At 53.0% G+C, this 17,678-nt stretch overlaps 1 protein-coding gene across 5 annotated transcripts in view; it reads left to right on the top strand.

The window, feature by feature from the left end:
- The first annotated feature begins 5,176 nt into the window (after positions 1 to 5,176).
- LOC103599440 (forkhead box protein P4-like) overlaps positions 5,177 to 17,678 on the top strand; it is a 33,076-nt gene continuing 20,574 nt past the window's right edge. For 3 of the 5 annotated variants that reach the window (XM_008583549.1, XM_008583551.1, XM_008583553.1), the window contains exons 1-2: positions 5,294 to 5,383; positions 17,027 to 17,122. In XM_008583549.1, the coding sequence (XP_008581771.1) occupies positions 5,345 to 5,383; positions 17,027 to 17,122 (135 nt within the window). In that variant the 5' untranslated portion in view covers positions 5,294 to 5,344. Of the gene's footprint in view, positions 5,384 to 17,026; positions 17,123 to 17,678 lie in introns of all 5 variants that reach the window. The other 2 variants (XM_008583550.1, XM_008583552.1) reach the window with 1 other exon arrangement.

The following is a 17,678-nucleotide window of genomic DNA, read 5'->3' on the forward strand; positions in this document are numbered from 1 at the left end:
CCAAGTCACTCAGCAAGCTGGTGATAGAACGGGCACTAGATTTCAGTTTCCCAACTTCCAGTGTCATGCTATCTCCCTGATTATACTATAGGTGTCCGGAGAGCTGGAAATGATGTCTTCTTATTTGAACTCCAACTGCCACCATTGCTCTGGGTACAGGTTACGTGTGGTCAGACCCCCACCAGTGTGCTCCCTTAAGAGCTAGGGGGCGTCCCCTCTCCAGCTGCGCGCGTGCACGTGTACGCCCAGCGGGGACGTGCTCCCCAAGAGTGTGCTGGGGGCTACCCCGCCCCCTCTCTCCCTCCCTCCCTCGCGGGTAAAATCCATGCATCCATCAGTCTGTTAATTGCACTAATTAGAGTTCGCGGAGGTGTTAATTGGAAAACCCTGGTATTGTGCCTGTTTGGGGAAGAAAACGTCAATAAAAATTAATTGATGAGTTGGCAGGGCGGGCGGCGCAGGTTCGCGGCGAGGCACAGGGTGTCGTGGCAAATGTTACGGCTCAGATTAAGTGATTGTTAATTAAAAAGCCACAGTAATTAATGCTCGCTACGCCATATGGGCCCACAAAAAGGCACAAAAGGTTTCTCCGCGTGTGGGGCTCCCCGTCTCTGTTCACCACCCCAAAAAGCACCCAGCTCTTGGGTTACCCCTCTCGCCCCAAGGTGGGTAAAATTCGTCACTTCCGGCCAGGGAGGGGACGGGGAGGACCGGGTGAATTCCAAGGGCGTCTCTCCTTGCGCCCTGCCCGCGCCCCTGCCCTCCCCAGGGCCCCAAGGTGGGTAAAATTCGTCACTTCCGGCCAGGGAGGGGACGGGGCGGACCGGGTGAATTCCAAGGGCGTCTCTCCTTGCGCCCTGCCCGCGCCCCTGCCCTCCCCAGACTTCTTCGAAGAGCCAGGAGTCTCAGGGGAAGTGGGAACCCCTAGCGACCCACAGACTCCCCTAGAGCGGAAGAGGTGACTGTGGCTTTGACCCAGCTTCCTTCCTTCTGAAGTCGTCTGCAGGAGCCTTGGGGCTTGGCCAAGGCTTGGAGGTGCCCTGGCTTCCCCAGGGGGAACCCTGAGAAATGAGAGACTAGGACCTGCCTAAGTGCAGGACCAGAGCCCCAGACAGAAATCCCGGACCACCCAAGTAACTCGGCTTCCATTGCTCTCTCCATTGACCTCAGCGTGTGGTAGGAGAGGGGTCTGGGAAGGCTGGGTTAGGGGGATGAGAGCTTCAGTTTTAGCGGATCCTATAAAGACTTCTGATACCTGCTCTCCCGCCCCCCAACTTATATGGAGGAAGAAAGAGCAGCCCAGTGACTTGCCCAAGGTCACACAGCTGGGCATTGAAACCAGATGGTCTAATTCCCAAAGTTTCTCCTCTTTTCTGCAGATGTTCAGCTGCTCCTTGCTGAGGAAGTGGGTGACTAGGGCAGTAGCATGGATGGGGAGGGGACAGTTGTGTGGAGAAGGCAGAAGGATGGGAGTGAAGGGAGGAGGGAGCTCTTGGGGGGTGCACCCCCAGTACCACAGCAGGAAGCTCAGGTTCACATTGCGGACCTTTTTTCTTTTTATTGGGGAAGGACTATAGCTGTGACTCTCATAGACCCTCCGTGGTTCCTACTAGCCACTGAAATACTGTGGCTTCATATTGACATGCTGGACTAGGGAGTTTTACTCTTGGAGCTCCCTAGTCAGAAGAGACTTTCAAGACCACCTCTCCATGTAGAAATGGGGAAATTGAGTCCCAGAGAAGGAGGAAGGCAAAGGATTTACAGCTGGTTTGTGGCAGAGCAGGCCTCTGCCTTCTCTCCCATGAACAGTGGCTTCCTCCCTCACGCACTGCACCCAGCACCCCACCCCACCCGACCCCACCCCTAGCTGGCTGGGCCCCAGGCACCCAGAGCCTGCTCACTCACAGAGCAGGGAGTACCCCGGTGCCATTGCAACACCCTGTGTTGAGGCAGGCAGGGGCATTAGGTTGTTAGTTTGCCCATCCTTGGAGGGCAGGTATCCCAGGACAGAGGTGAAGATCAGAGATGGCCTGGGTGTGCCTGCCATTCAGGTTTAGGGAGGAGGATTGTTGGTGGACAGGAACATGGAAGGAGGTGTACGGGTGTGTATCGGCCAGCTTGGGAGGGGGCAGAACGTGCCACGTGGGAATTAATGCCATTCATACACCCTGCGGAAATGACTTTTCAAATGCATATAATCTCAAGCATGCAAATGAGAGGCTTGCTTCACCCTGTTTAATATGAATGATCAGCCCTTGAATAGCTATTATTACATGCCACATTTCAGCAATTATGTTTTTCACTGGGTGTTGCTCTGTAACCCCCCCCCCCAATGAAAAGAAAGGGACACCTCTGTTTGCATCCTTCTTCCTTTTTCCGCCCTTTTTCCAATTTGCTGATCTACAACTTTGTGGTGTTTCTATGAGTGTTGGAAGGGGGGCACTCTCCCATACCCCAGGGAAGTAACTGCCAGGTTTTTTCCTTTTTCCTGTGCACGAATACACCCCTGAGGCTCTGGTCTTTGTCCCCTGGGGCCCAGGCATTCTCAGATCTCAAAGAAGCTGGACTTGGAATCAGGGCGGGCAGCTGCTCTCCACCTCCAGCAGGGCTAGGGTTGCAGGAGAGGGAGAGCTGAGTGGGCCCCTGCTGTCTCCCCATGCCCCTCTTGTAGCTGAGGCCCCGGGCCTGAGAGGGGGAAGGTGCTCCTATAGGCTACTTGCTGGTAGGTTTCAGGGAGGGAGGAGGCTGGAGCCCTGTGCTCTGGCCGATGGAGGATGGCGCCCACCCCATCCATCATTTGGCAGCCACCAGCCCTGAGGCTGACACGGCCATTAAGGCCTGAGACCGAGTGCTCAATCTCTTCCGAACCATCACTCCCATCCTCACCTTCACTCTTGGCCCAGCTCCTCCCAGAACCCAGGAGTGGGAGGGGCTGCAGAGGGGGTGGAGGGGAGGGGGAGAACAAGCCCTTGGGAATGTATGGAGAAATTCAGACATGAGGCCACACAGACCCACTGGGACAGGGATATCCAGAGTCATAGACACAGAAGGACCATGGGAGCAGTGATGTGGCTCCCAGTGGACCCTTAGCAGCTCTGTTGCCCGCCCGCCCCCCCACACACCCTTAATACCCTCACATTCCTCTGCTCTTTGCTTCCAGCAGGGATAAAATCTGAGCAAGTGGCTTCGTAGAGTGAGGGAAAAAGAGTTCTACTGAGTGAAAGGAGAGAATTTAGGGGTGGGCGCTGCTGCCTTGGGGAGGGACATAACACTACAGTCTCTTCCTGCAGTTTCTCTAATCTGCTACCTGCAAGGCCTTCATCAACCAGCCGGGTCAGGGAGACCATGAGTTTGTGGGGTCTGCCAGGTCAAAAGGGATCAAGAAGGAGGAAAGAATGATGGCTGGCTTCCATGGGCCTTGCTAGATGCTCATATGGTTTTTACCCCTTGATGATCTCAGTGGTCTGGGCCAAGTCCTTGACCTCTCTGAGCCTCAGGGTCTTCACCCTTACCATTAGGGTAGGTGGAGAAGGGGCTGATAACGTTGGGGCTTACTCTGCCATGTGTCTTTTATATGCTGTTTTATTTACTCCTCAAAGTACTCTAAGAGGCTGTGATCAAATATTACAACAGACAAGGAAACTGAGTTTAGGAAATTTAAGATGTGTTGAAAGTCAGTGGTAGATACCAGCCACGTCCTGTTTGACTTAAATCCATGTTCCACAGTCAAGGGACAATGGCTTGGGGGGTAGTTGGGGAACCCCAGAATTTGGGAACAGCTTTGCACACTAAAGTTCCCCATCTTCATCAGAGTCTGTGTGTACAAGCCCCTGAGATGTTGGGATCTCCATGCGTTGGAGAAAGAAGCTCAGGCCTCTGCCTTCTCCTCACTGCCCTTGACCATCCCAAACACACCCTCTCTTTCTGGGCATGTTTCAGCCACTCCTTGAGACACATTTATTGGTTGGGGGGGGGCAGATTCAGATCTTGACTCTTTGCCTTGGGTAAGTCACCTAACTCTCTGGACCTTCAGTTTTTCTATCTGTAAAACTGGCGTGATAATAACTTTCCCACAGTTCTTGTGAGGCGGAATCCTGTTGCCTGTAGACAGCGAGTAAATATTATTGAATGTCTACTTTTGGCCAGGTGCTGGGCTGAGTGCTTTAGAACAGAAGATGGAAAATGAGACCAGGGCTTCCTTCAGTGCATGCCTTCAAGCCCAGATGAGGATGGTCTGGCTCCCAGAAGGTGCTGGGCTAGTGGCAGCCATCTTTTTATAGAGCAAACGTTGATTAGGGCCTTCTGTGTCTTGGGGAAGGAGGCCCTGCCCTGGGGAAACTCTCTATCTACATAGGAATAAACACAAAGTCCATTACAGGTACAGGGGAGGGGTGGCAATATGGTGGGCCCCCAATGAATAGCTCATCTGCCCTTACCTCCTTGCAGGGCTCTTGCCTGCCAGCTCCCAGCTGATGCCCCTCTCCCTCTCCCCTTAACATCCTGGCTGGAGGAAGAGGCCAAAACTGATTTAGGAGCCCAGGGGGCAGGGCAAGGGCTTTGTCTCCTCCCCTCCTTCCCCTGCCCCAGCTCCATTAAAAGTCGAGGACAGGGGGCCGGCCCGGTGGCACACTGCTACAGTGCGCCGCTTGGGAGCGTGGTGGCGCTCCCGCCGAGGGTTCGGATCCCACATACAGACCGGCTGCTCACTGGCTGAGCGAGGTGCGGACGCAACACCGGGGGTTGCGATCCCGTTGCTGGTCCTAGTCCGGTATGGGCATGACACTGAGGGTTGCGATCCGTTGCCGGTCACGAAAAAAGACAAAAAGGGGAAAAAAAAAAAAAGTCGAGGACAGGTGGGGTGGAGCAGGGGTATTCCTCAGCTTCAGTCTGGAGCTGCTCCTACTCCGGACCTGTGGGAGGGGTCACATTGGAAGGGGCTGCATCCCACGAGGGGTCCCAGGAGTGGCCTCTGGGAAGTTGAGGAGGAGATGTCCCAGGACCAGGGGTGGGGGGTGGGGGAAGTAGTGTGTTTGGTATTGGAGGTGGTTGCGTTGTTGGGGGGCATTGGTTGCTGCCCAGGTTGGAACCCATCCTGCCCATCTAGCCTCCAGCTTCAGCCCCTCCCCCATGTCTCTCCTCCTCCTCCTCCTCCTCCTCCAGGTCCTGCTAGAGCGACATGATGGTGGAATCCGCCTCGGAGACAATCAGGTCGGCTCCATCTGGTCAGAATGGCGTGGGCAGCCTCTCCGGGCAGGCCGATGGCAGTGGCGGGGCTGGGGCTGTGGGCACGGCTGGAGGCGGCGCCGGCAGGGACGCAGCCACAGGCGCAGACAGCAACGGCGAGATGAGCCCTGCGGAGCTGCTGCACTTCCAGCAGCAACAGGTAGGAGCTAGTGCCCCTCCTCTCTGCCGGGGAGGGGAGAGGACCGTGCCAGACCTCATCCTACTCCTTCCTGGCCACCTGGGCACCCCTTGCTCCTGCCAAGCAGCCTCACTCTAGCATTCTTGAGATGGTTCTGCCTCCAGAGGCCCCCTCTCTGCCCTCCCATTCTGGTGGCCACCTTGAGCCTGGGGGAGCACAGCATTTTCAAGAAAGAGAAGTGGGACTCAGGGGGGCCTGAGATCATGGAGCTTGGAACAGACCCAGAAGTGCCATAAGGACAGACAGACGACTGGGCAGCAGGCTTGAGAGGCTGCATGTTGGGTGGGTGGGCGCCTCCACACTCTGCCTGCATGCCAGCTAGGAAACTGGCTAAATTAACAGGGTAAGAAGGAGGGTGCTGTGCACCCAAGGGTATCTTCACTTTATTTGTATTGTAAAACAGTCCCCACCTTTAGAGGGGACTAAGTCCGCCCAGGCCCCTGATCCATGCTGTGAAGAAATTAATCTTCCAGGCACCAGGGGCCAAAGCAGCTGGGAGAAGGCCAAGAGAGGTAGGCAAGGACAGGCCTCCATTTTTAGGGCTCATACTGGGAACCCTTGTCTGTGGTTCCCCACACCCCCACCCTGTCATCTCCACCCTGAAGTGCAGAGTTCCGGAGTTCAAGACCAGCCTGTCTCAGGATCAAGAGGCACTAGGGTGGGGAGCCTAGCTAGGTGATGACAGAGCAGGGGCCCCAGGTCCTGGCCCCATCGGGGGAAAAAAGAGAGAATCACGCCTGACAAGTTCAGGAGAACCAGCCCAGCCAGCCCTGGCCTTGGGATTCTCCTTCTCTTATTTGACTCTGCTCCCCCAATCACTGCTGGTGGCAATGGCCCTTGGGGACCCAGCTGGGAATGCGGGAAAACAGGGTGCAAGGGTTCCTGCGTGCACCTCCCCACCCAGTGTTCTTACCCCTGCCTCCTGTTTGCACAGATGTGTACACCTCCCCTCCATGGCACTGCTCTTTTCCAGGTTCACCATGGGGCTCCTCCCCCCACCCACCCTCAGCCCATAACCCCAAAGAGGCCCTTTCCTACCACACTCCTTGCAGCCAGAGGTCAGACTGGAAGCAGCACCATCAGAAGCTCGCCTCCCACACTGAGCTGGTCAGCCAGCACTAACTCAGGCATCGAAGAAACCTGAGTTAAGTACCAGCTAGCCCCTAACCAGCTGGCGGCCTTGGCCAAGTCATGGGCCTCCCTGAGCCCTGGCCTCTGTGACAGTTAAAGTGCAGGGTTGTTAGGACCAGATGCAATTTGGTCCCTCCTGCACACTGACTTGAGGTGAATGTGAACAGAATTGAGGACTTTAAAAATCACATCCTCTTGCCAGTGGTGGAGACAGGAGTAGGAAGGGCCTATCTCCTTTCCCCAGGGAGGTGGTCCTTGGGCATTTGCTGGCATCTCCCAAGCCTTCCTAAGCAGGTTCTTAGGGAAAGAGACCCATAGAGTCTGTGCCATCTGCTGGGAACAGAAGGTCAAAGGCCAAAATCCTATCCTTTATCAAAATAATAACAAAACACACCCCAGCACAAGTCCCCAAGGCCACCCATTCTGTATGGCCAGCTCTTCCCCTCCTGCACCTTTTATAGACAGAGGTATAAAAATTTTTGAATGTGCTGGGGGTGGAAGAGATACCAAAACTGGAAAATTTCTTTTAAAAAATCTCTTTAAGTGAAGAGTGAACACAGATCTCTGGATAACTAGGGAAATGTTTGGGGTGGGGAGAGCCAGAACTGTCTGTACTGATCAGGTTTCTTGGTTCTGCATTGCTCATGAGCCATGTTTTCCCATCTATATTCCACATTCCAGTTATTCTTGTTTGTTTTGGGGAATATCCCAAAGTCCTGGAAAATCCTATATCTGTTTCACAAATAACTGGGGTGGGGTTTGGAGGCAGAGGGCTGTTTTATCCATTTGGGCTCACCGTGGGCATAGTGCCCAGGGCCAAGGAACATATTTGAGACTTGAAAAAGGTTTTGTTGGCTCCAAACTATGAAAAGAACCCTGCAAAATAAAAATTACAAGATTTTCAATTAAAATGTAACTGTGGGCCACCAGTACAGGAACAAGGCTTTTGGGGAACTTCAAGGGTAATACTTTCTGGTACCCCAGTGACAACTGTTCCTATTTGTGGGGTAGGTGACTATGGGAAAGAGAGGCTGGCCTCTTGGGTTCTTCCTCCCTCTCAGTCCCAACCAGGAAGTCCTTAGAGGACAAACAAATGCCTTTGGTCTGTTTGGTGCTTTGGGTCTTTCATATACACTGTGTCATTAAGTTGCTTCACCAACCCTGGGAGGTCAATATTCCCACTGCACAGATGAAGCAGCCACAAGTAGGCACTGACTTGTCCAGTGACACACTAAAGTCTGCGGCTAGATCTTAGTCTCCTCGTTTCTAGTTCAGGGCTCAACACACTTTCCTTTTTGCTTCTGCTCCACTCACAAAATCCACAAAGGGAGAAATGGAGGGAGCAAGGCCTCAAACACAGTAGGTACTAAATAAATGTCTGTTGATGAGCACATAAGAGCACTTTATTCCCAACTTAAAAGGGCTCTTAAAACAATAAAAAAACAACATTGCCCGTTAGCCCTAAGTAACTCCTCTTGCACCAACTGTATATTCTAGAGGAAGGGGTTGGGAGTGGGTCTGTGAACAACACACTGGTCCCAGCTTCCTTGTGCCCTCCTGGGGTCTCCAAGCCCCTCTCCCTTTGTCTGTCTGTTGGTCCCTATCCCTCTGCTCTGTGTAAACAAGCCCCAGAAATACAGCCCTGGCCCTTGAGAGTAATGAGTTGACAGAGGAGAGAGGGATAAACAGGACAAGTCAGAAGTCAGGCCAGTGACAGGACTTTAGGCTGACACAAACAGTGCTGAAGAGGGCAGCCACATCACTTTGGAACAAGAGCAGGCACTTGTTTCTGTGCAACAAGCAGACTGGGAGCTTGTTTAAACAGAAGCTGGGGGTGACCTGGCTTGGCCACCAGGCCAGGTCTGACCAAAGAAAGGGTCTCTGCCTTACTGCCCCATTTCAGCATTCAAGGCCCCAGCTTCCAGCTCCCTCTTCCCAGCCTGCACCTCCACTCTGTCCATGGGGCTTTCACCAGGTCTGCAGTCTCACCCCCTCGTGGAGAATCTACCCTGAGAATAAGTGCAGGGAGTGTGTAGGCCTTGGAGCATTCAGTCATTCAACAGACATGTGTTGAACCTCATCTTGTACCAGGCACCATCTAGCCAGCTAGAGTGGGTGATCCCCAGCTGCTGCTAAAGAATACTCTAGACTATAGACATACTGGCTGCCCATCAGTCCCTCTCCTTAACCAGGGAAAATGTTTCTATTGCATTGCCCCTCTCCTGCATTTTACCCTATATGATGGGTTTTTTCTTTGGAGGTTGCCCTTGCGTTTTATCCTAATCTGATTTCACCTGTTTGAAAATGCTCCCAGTGTGTGGGGGTTTCACCAGGGACCCAACAAATACGCTTTGGGCTCTCCGATGGGGGGCAGTGCAGGCCGGGAGAAGTATGCACCAGATTGTGGGAGGTGGAAGGCCTGGGGAGTCTTAGGGACTGGTCTGGGCGGGCAGCTGAGGAGAGCTGGACTTGGGGCCAGGAGAGCTAAGCCAGGCAGGGTGGGGGCAGGCAGAGCTGCTGGCGGCTGCACTGAAAGGCATCCTGGGCCTCTGGAGTGCGCACTCCCATTGTCCATGGGTTGCGGGGGTGACAGGTCAGGAAGGGTCACAGGAGGGTTGCCTAGCGTCTGGGAACTCCCACCACAGTTGCTGTGGCAACCGGGCCAAATCCCACCCTGTTCACATCCTGTGAGGAGATTCAAAACGGTTGGGGGGCTCTGTGCATTAATGGGCTTTGAACTCACCCCCCTCCAGAGATGAAGGGGGTGTCAGGGAATTGGGGGAGGGGACAAGAAGAATGGAAGAAACTTCTCTTTCCTTTTCCAACCCCATCTGGTCCTCCTCTGCCCAAGCTACTTGGGATTGGTTAGGAAGGGAAGATTCAGAAGTGGATTAGCGTGCCCCCCACACACACACACATACACACACACTGTCAACAGCTGTCTTTAGTCTTCAGGTCTGGGCCCATTTCTCTTGGGAACTCCCATCTTCACACCCTAGTTTCTCCTGTTTCATCTCTGGTCCCACACCTGGATTCTCCTTTTCCTTCTGGAGAATGAGCCCCTCCCCAGGAGGTGGTAGGCATGTGGAGGGAGAATTGGGGCCTGAAGTCCTGGAGGGGAGGCTTAGAGACTTCACACCAGTTTATACCAGCTGCTGCGAAAGGAGAGGAGGGCAGGTGAGATGTGGGTGGGTCAAGGGAGTGAGGTGCCCTGGGGTGAGGCTGAGGGAGGATGTTTCAGGAGAGAGGGCCTTAACCACCCCCCTTCTTGTACCCCTCCTAAGCCAAAGGCCTCCCTGTTTTGTTTTCCCCGAGTAGGGAGCTGTACTATGAGGGTATTGGAAAGGGCTCATGGCTGGGGTGGGGGGGTCGGGGGGGCAAGGGGGTGGCTGTCTTTAGACACCTGCTTTCCTAGGACTAGGAAGGAGCCAGCCCACTCCGCCAACAGGAAAGCCTCTTGGCTTCCCTCCATATGTGGGATTCTGAGCCCCTCTCTTTTTCTCTCCCCCATCCCCTTTTTATGGCAGAGTTCTTGTCCCTACTGATTAGGATTTTGGGGAAGATAGGTGAATGTTTCTTCTTCTGAGGGGGAAGGATTTGGTGTGAGGATTGAAGGGGGGAAGGCTGCAGTCCAGGGCCACCCCATCAGAGCAGAACTCAGCCTGGAACCCTCAGTGGATGAGCTAGTTTTTCTCCTGGGAAGCTCCTTTATTCTGAGAGGCCTTAATGGTTGTCCTTAGGAAGAGAACTGCCTGCGCCCCAATGCCCCACTCTGAATCCCACACTTATAGTCCCTTGCAGGAGTTGCTAGGGTGAAGCAGCTCAGGATGCAGACCTCGGAATAGACCCACTTCAGAGAATTCCACAGATACAGGCAGGGGGCAGGATGTGTATCTGGGAGCCATCTCCAAACACCACCAAAATCCCACTGCTGTTAACCCTTGACTACCTCCTCAGCGATTTCAGCTCCTTGCCAGAGGCCAGACACTGTCCCTTCCAGCACCTGACACTCCCGGGCTCTGCCTCTTGCAGCAGCACCTCTGCTGAGCTGGTTTTGGCCTGGAGGAGCTGGGTGGCTGGGGGGTGGCACTGTCACTGGAAGTGCTGGCCACTGCTGCCACCTGGATTTGACAGCAGTGGCATGGAGAAGGGCAGAATGAAGGAGCCCCTCCAAGGATCCCACTTTTTTGTACTGCTGGGTTCAGTTGTTAATTTTCATCTCCTTGAGGCCAGTTCCTTGACAAGATGAGGCATTTTCAAGGCTCTTGGCTGGGAAGGGGTCCTGAAACCAAGGCTCTGCACCCAGGATGTGAGTCTCCCACCCACGTGGGCCTTTGTCTGTACATTGCTGGTTTTCATTTGAATGGTTCTAATTTGAGAATGGACCAATGTCATTTTTACGAGGTAGGTGTAAAGAAAATTTATAGCCTCTTCCAAAAAGCTTTTTTTTTTTTCCCCAAGGGAAAAAGGTGTAGAATCACTTCAGGGAGTTATGGTCTCCTCTCCCCACCTTCCTTGTCCCTCTTTTCTGTATAATTTCATTTTTATGTCTCTTTGCTGGAGGACAAAACCTGACTGGTCAAGAACTTTTGTCTCTCCAAGTTAGTGCCCTCAGTGGCCAGGGCCACTGACCTCTGACCCCTCTCCCTGCACCTCTTCCCTCTACCCTCTGGTCCCTGAGGAGTTGCATTTTGAGGAATGGATGAAGAGGTGTTTCCTGTTTAACTCAAATCAATGAGAATTTATTAGTCACCTACTGTTTACTATCAGTGGATTAGGTTATATACATTCAAAGATTATATCACTTACTGCTCAAAATTCTCCAGCAATTTTTCCTCAAGTGTAGAATGAAACAAAAAGTCATTGTCCCTATATGACCTGGCCCTGCACACCTCTCAGGCTGCTCTGCTGGCCTCACTGACCTTTTTAGTTCTAATGCACCAAGCTTTTCCCCCTCAGGGCCCTTGTACCATCTGATTGCTCTACCCTGAATGCTCTCCCTTGGAAGAGCTCCCTTCTGATGTGTGTCTCCTCAGAGAGGCCTTTGCAGGCCACACACCCTAAGCAGCCAGCCATCGTCTGTGTAATACCACTATCTCAGAGTTTGCTTGTCACTCTGTTTAGTGTCTCTATCAGCCCATCAAAATGTGAGCCCCATTAAAGCAAATATGCTGCATGCCCAGTGCCTAGCACAGTGTGAATGCCTGTGGACCTTAGTAACTACTCGTTAAATTACTGGCAAATGAATAGTAAGTCATACTGTGGCCTGAGGGGTAAAGGTGATGGGCTTTTCTAAGACTGCTTTTCAGGTTTGGGATGGGGTGAGGAGAGCCAGCACCCTCAAACTCCCTTCTAGTCCCCCTTCTCCTAAATCCAGCCAACGCCCCCGTGAAAACTAATTATCAAGACAATTTAGATAAGACTAAATCCCAATTTTACCAAAATTAGCCAGAGGCAGACAAAAGAAGTTTGAATTGTATTTATCTTGGCTGCCCCTCAGCACAATACAGATTAAACCAGAGCTTGCTGGTGCATCCTCCAGCCCGCTTTGCCACCTCTTGGCTCCTCTTCCCCGTGCAGAGCCTAGTTTCAGGCCTGGTAGCTTCAGGTTCTGCTTCTGCCACTGTGTCCCTTTGGGCAAGTCACCACCCCTCTCTGGATGTCTATTTCCTCATCTGTAAAGTAAACAAGATCAATGTAAATATAAATGTGTTTGTATATAAAATTCCTGTCTTTCGACCCTCTAAATTGATATTATGACCTACTACTGGATCATGACCCGCAATTTGAAAAACACTGGACTAGATACCCTCTGACACTGGCAGCTCACCAGGGCTGTGGTCCGTGTGATTCTATTTCTGCATTTTCAACAGCCCTTCAAGCTGTCTCCCTGATTACCACATGCCTGCCCTCCCAAACACATACAGAATAAGGCTGGGACCCCAACACAGACCTGACAAAAGGACTGGTAAACAGTGCTGCACCTGGCTTCCTCAGAGAGGATGACCCTTTCCCCCCACCCCACCCCTGAATTCTCAGAAACAGAAATGGGGGTGTGGTCCCATCCTGGGGGTGAGAGACTCCACTGCCCCAAGACTTGTTTTTCTTTCAATAGCCTCCCTCAAAGCCATTCCCCCTCCATCCCAGCTGCCCTCCCTGGATGCCATCCGTTATAAGCCATTTGTTCCTAATTGCAGAGATCCTGCTAATGACTTCTGAATGGGGGATGGGGGGAGGAGAGTTCAGCTTCATTAGCGAGACTGAGTTCTTAGGCTTGAGGGGGAATGGTGGGAGGTGTGTGGCTAGAAGAAGGTTTGGTTAGCAAGGCCTTCTGGGTGGCACCTGGCAGATGACCAGGAGCTGCCTGGTGAAAAATCAATAACAAGAACAATAGTTAATGTTCATCCAGGACCCACTGAGTGCCAGGAACTGTGTTAAGTCCTCCATGTACAAGGTCCTGTGTACTCTTCACAGCACCCCTGGAAAGTAAGTGTGGGTTGTTCCAGTTTTGCTGAGGAAGAAACCGAGGCTGAGAGAGGATAAGTGACTTACCCAAGGTCACTCACTACATGGTGGAGCCAGGACTTGGATCAGATCTCTCTGATCAGGGTACATGCACTGAACAGACGGCACTGCCTTCCTTAGAGGAAAGCTAGACCTTATCCCCAAAACACAGAGCTGGGCATTTGGTTTGCAGTCCAAGGAACAGGAAAATGAGGCTTAAGAGGCCAGTGGCTCTCAATTTTCCTCTCTGCCACCCCCCCCAATCCCCCAAATTTCTGTGATGGCTTCTCCCTGGTGTAGGTGTCTAAATGCCTTTCCCACCCAGGGCTGTGTCTGGGTATCTCTAGTCCCTAGGAAAGTGAAACTGAGCCCAGGTTTCTCCTAGAGATTCCTTTCTTGTTCTTTTCCCTCTTCTTCAACCAGCTTTACCTCCTTTCACACCCAGAGAGCTGAAAACACACGAGATTTGGGGGAAGGCAGATTTGAGGGCTTCGCTGGACCATGTGTGAGATCATGGAGGCCCCTCAGTGGGGTGGGAGTGGGGGGCTGAGAATCACAGGTGTCTGGACTCTTCTACTTCCTAGCTGTGGGACCTGGGACTTCAGTTTCCTTGTCTGTAAAATGGAGACAATGATATCTGCTCTGCATTGCTCAGTGTTGTGAAGCTTCAAATGTCTGTAGAAGCACTTTGAAAACTGCAAGGCACTATACAAATGTTAGCTCTTAAACTCAGTGTCAGCCTAGACGAAAATGAATAGGCATGTCTGCTGCACGCTGATGGCTGGGGTGGGGGCTCACAGCTACACTGATAACATCCACGCTCTCAAGGAGGCTCCAGTCTGGTCAGTATCATCAAAGATGATGGACCTGTGAGTATCAGGGCCCGTTATTTCCCATGTCTATCAGAGATAGGTGGCCCAGAGATCTACAGGCTCCAGTGCCAGCAGGCAGTATAGATATACCTGGTGCCTCAGAGTGATGGATGTGACCCTCCTTGTCCACGTGGTGAGCTCACCCTTCAGGACTCCAGTTAGTGCTGCCATCTCCTCTGCGAGGCCTTCCCAGACTTCCAGGCAGAAGTACCCACCAGCTTCTCTGGGCTCTGGTACCCACCACCACTTCAGGCTGACCAGCTCCTTATTATTTTCTGTGTAAGAGTCTCATCACAGAATCTGAGCCCAGAGCCCTGGGGGCAGGGATGGTGTTCTGTTTCTCAGTATCCCAAGCCCCTAGCATGGTTCCCAGCACACAGCAGTCACTTCATAAATGTGAATGAAGGCATGAGTGAGTTGAGTGAGGACCTAGTGGAGGAATAGTGGGGAGTCAGGGGAGGGGACAGCCTTGGCTAGGCCTACCGTCCTACCTGGCTCTCTCTCATCTGACCTAAAAGGTAGAGGTCCTGGGAGAGGCAGAAGGAAGGGGAGGAAAGTCGGCAGGGAGGTGGCTGTCACAGGGAGGGAGGTCTGACAGAATGAGATTGCAAGACACTGTCATTTTTTCCTATAAATCTTGTAATTTCATGCTGCAGGAGACCACAAAGTTAGAGTTAGTGGAGAGTAAATTCAACTCCCCTGGTCATTCCTCACCGACCCCAGAAGACTGAGCAGGCCTCTTCCCCTAACTTCCCCTGGGAACTCCTCCCTTACTGCTCTCCTCTCCTCTCCAGGGATCTGGGGTGCTTCATCTCCCCACCCTGACTAACTTCCCCTTTTGGACACCTGGGCTGGCTGGCTCCTCTGAGCCATTCTCTTCCCCCAACCTTGCCCCCTGACCTCTGACCCCCTACCCTCTCCACCCTACCTCCACCTTTGGAGAACAAAGACCTGCAGGATGTCAGTAAAAGCAGGGTCACAGAGGCAGAGGCTCCTTCCCGATGACCACCTGGCCACCTCCCTGCCTCTCCTCAGCCCCCTCATCCCCAACCCTCTTTCCACAGCCTCTCAGAGCGTTTCTACTTTCGGAAGTGAATCTTGAAGAGAAGAGGCATCCTGCCTCCATCTGGGAGCCCGGGGTGCTTGTCCAGGTGTGAGGCCCAGGGGAAGTAGTGGAGTGGGGGAGGTTTAGGATCTGTGAGGAACAGGCCAATCGTAACTGCGGGTTCGCTTAGGGGACACGTTCCCATAGATACACCAGTGTGTATTTAAGTACTGTCCTAGGGTAAACCAGATTTAAGCCTCGGGGAAGGCCCAGCTGTTCAATACAGTGAAGAAAGGGCCCAAAGGTGAGTGTGTATATCTGCTTGGCACACAGTGGGCATTCCGTGTTTGCTGAGTGGTGAGGGCCATATCCACAGCCCACCTTGAAAGGTTTTGCCTTGAACCTACTTGCAGCAGGGTAAAATAGAAGTCCATATGAGAAGAAACACGTGTGTAGACAGATGTGACAGTGAGCCACAAGTAGGCAGGCCCATCTAGTAAGTGCAGTGGGCACCAGGCTGTATTGGGGAGAAGCTGGAGGAAATAAAGTAGAGAAACATCAGATTAACGAGGAGAGAAGGGAGTGGACACTTCCCAAATGCCAGCTAGATGCCAAGCATTGGCCCTTTCATCCCCCCAGTGATTCAGAGATGGGTAGTGTCCCAGTTTTGCAGATAAAGAGACTGCAGAGAGTCGGAATAACTTGCCTAAGGTCACAGCTGGTAAGCAGCACAGCTGGGATTCAAACCTAGGTCTGCCTAATGCCAGAGTCCCATGTCAAAGACCTAGACACAATTGCTCTGGCTTTCAAGAGGGTCTTTGAGGAACCTGTAGGCGGGCAGGTTTTGTGCTCCTGGAATGTGGATTCAGAAAAGGTGCCCACATCCCCTGCCTCTGAACCCCTGCTGACCCAGAGTGTGGGACTGGAGGGCTTACCTGGCCTTACAGAGAATGTCCTGGGCGTCCCTGACCCCTCACTCTCCTACCAGACATCTCACTGTCCATCTGCCCACCTCCCAGGCCCCCTGACTCTTTGACTGTCATACTGACCTGCTAGAGTCGAGTCCAAGCCACTGTGGCCTCCAAGCCCAGACCACCACAGTGCATGTATCTTAGCTGATAATACAAACACACCCTTTATGACTTGATCTAATTACACCAGTGCCCTGAGGCCTTGTACCCACATTCCCTGAACTGAGAAAGCCACTCAGTGTTCAGACCCTGTATTACTGAACCCTAGATTCTACCCTCATCCCCCCAGCTGTATGCTCCGCACAGTGAATGCTATTCCCTTAGCCCTGAGACTGACCACCCAGTAAGGCAGATGGCCTTGGAGCCAAGCTTCCTGGGCTCAAATCCTGCTCTGATACCTCCTAGCTATATGATCTTGGACAAATTACATAACCTCCTGGAAACTCAGTTTCCTCATCTGTAAAATGGGGATGATAAATCCCTACCTCATTCTCACAGGGGACAATTAAGTGAGATCTTGCCTGTAAAGTACCTGACACATAGTAGGTGCTCAGTGAATATTACCTATTCTTAATACCCTGAGTCCGGGCCGGCCCGGTGGCGCACTGCTACAGTGCACCGCTTGAGAGCGCGGCTCTCCCGCCGAGGGTTCGGATCCCACATACAGACTGGCCGCTCACTGGCTGAGCGAGGTGCGGATGCAACGCCGAGGGTTGCGATCCCGTTGCCGGTCCCGGTACGGGCGCGACACTGAGGGTTGTGATCCGTTGCCGGTCACGAAAAAAAAAAAAAAATACCCTGAGTCCACCCCCTGTACTGGAGTCCTTTTTTCCATTGGTGCTTCCATTTCCTGTCCCCACTGAGTCCTAGCAAAACCTTACTGGGTCCAGGGTGAGTCCCTATAGCTCTGACCCCTAAACCCTGACTGTTCTTAGTGATTTTCTACCTCTATCCTTTCCCCAAGCCCATATGGACCCGTGACCATTTTACCACTCCAAACTGTACCTGAGTCCAGGATCCCACAGGCGGCCTCCTGGGCCACTGCTCAGGCAGCGGCACTGACTCAGCCCCTGTCTTGCAGGCTCTCCAGGTGGCCCGGCAGTTCCTACTGCAACAGGCCTCCAGCCTGAGCTCCCCAGGGAATAACGACAGCAAACAGTCTGCCTCTGCTGTACAGGTGAGGAGGGCGCCCTGCCTGCGCTGGGGCTGGGAAGGGCCGGGTCTAGAGGGTGGGCTTGGCACAAGGTGGGGGGGCAAGGACCCATCGGAGAAGTGCTCTTGCCAGCCCCCAGAGCCAAAAAGCGGGCAGCCTTCCAGAAGGAAATGCATTCGCTGCAGGGGCATGGTGAGGGAACTCCCACTTTCTCTCTCATCTCCACCTGCTCAGCCAGGCCCTGGGCTGGCCTCTGTCCCTGTCACTCAGAGTTTGTCTGTCTGTAGCTCTCACTGTTTCTTTCTACCTCTCTCACTGTTTCCTCTCCCCTGCATGGCCTCTCTCGGTCACTGCTCATGTTTCTGTTTCTCTGTCCTGTGGTCATTCTGTCTGTCCCTCTCTGTTCTGGGTCTCAGCCCCTCCCAGGCTCTCTCAGTTGCCATGGTCACCGAGTCCCCCCTCCCGTCCCCTCCCCCTTATCACTCACCTACCGACTCACTCTCTCCCAGTCTCTCTGTGTTTCCTGTCTCTTCCTGTCTCTCTGTCTCTTTTGTTTTCCTTTGCACAATCTGCCCTTTTT

This window comes from Galeopterus variegatus, unplaced genomic scaffold, assembly GCF_000696425.1.
Source record: "Galeopterus variegatus unplaced genomic scaffold, G_variegatus-3.0.2 Scaffold2964, whole genome shotgun sequence".
Classification (NCBI taxonomy): Eukaryota; Metazoa; Chordata; class Mammalia; order Dermoptera; family Cynocephalidae; genus Galeopterus; species Galeopterus variegatus.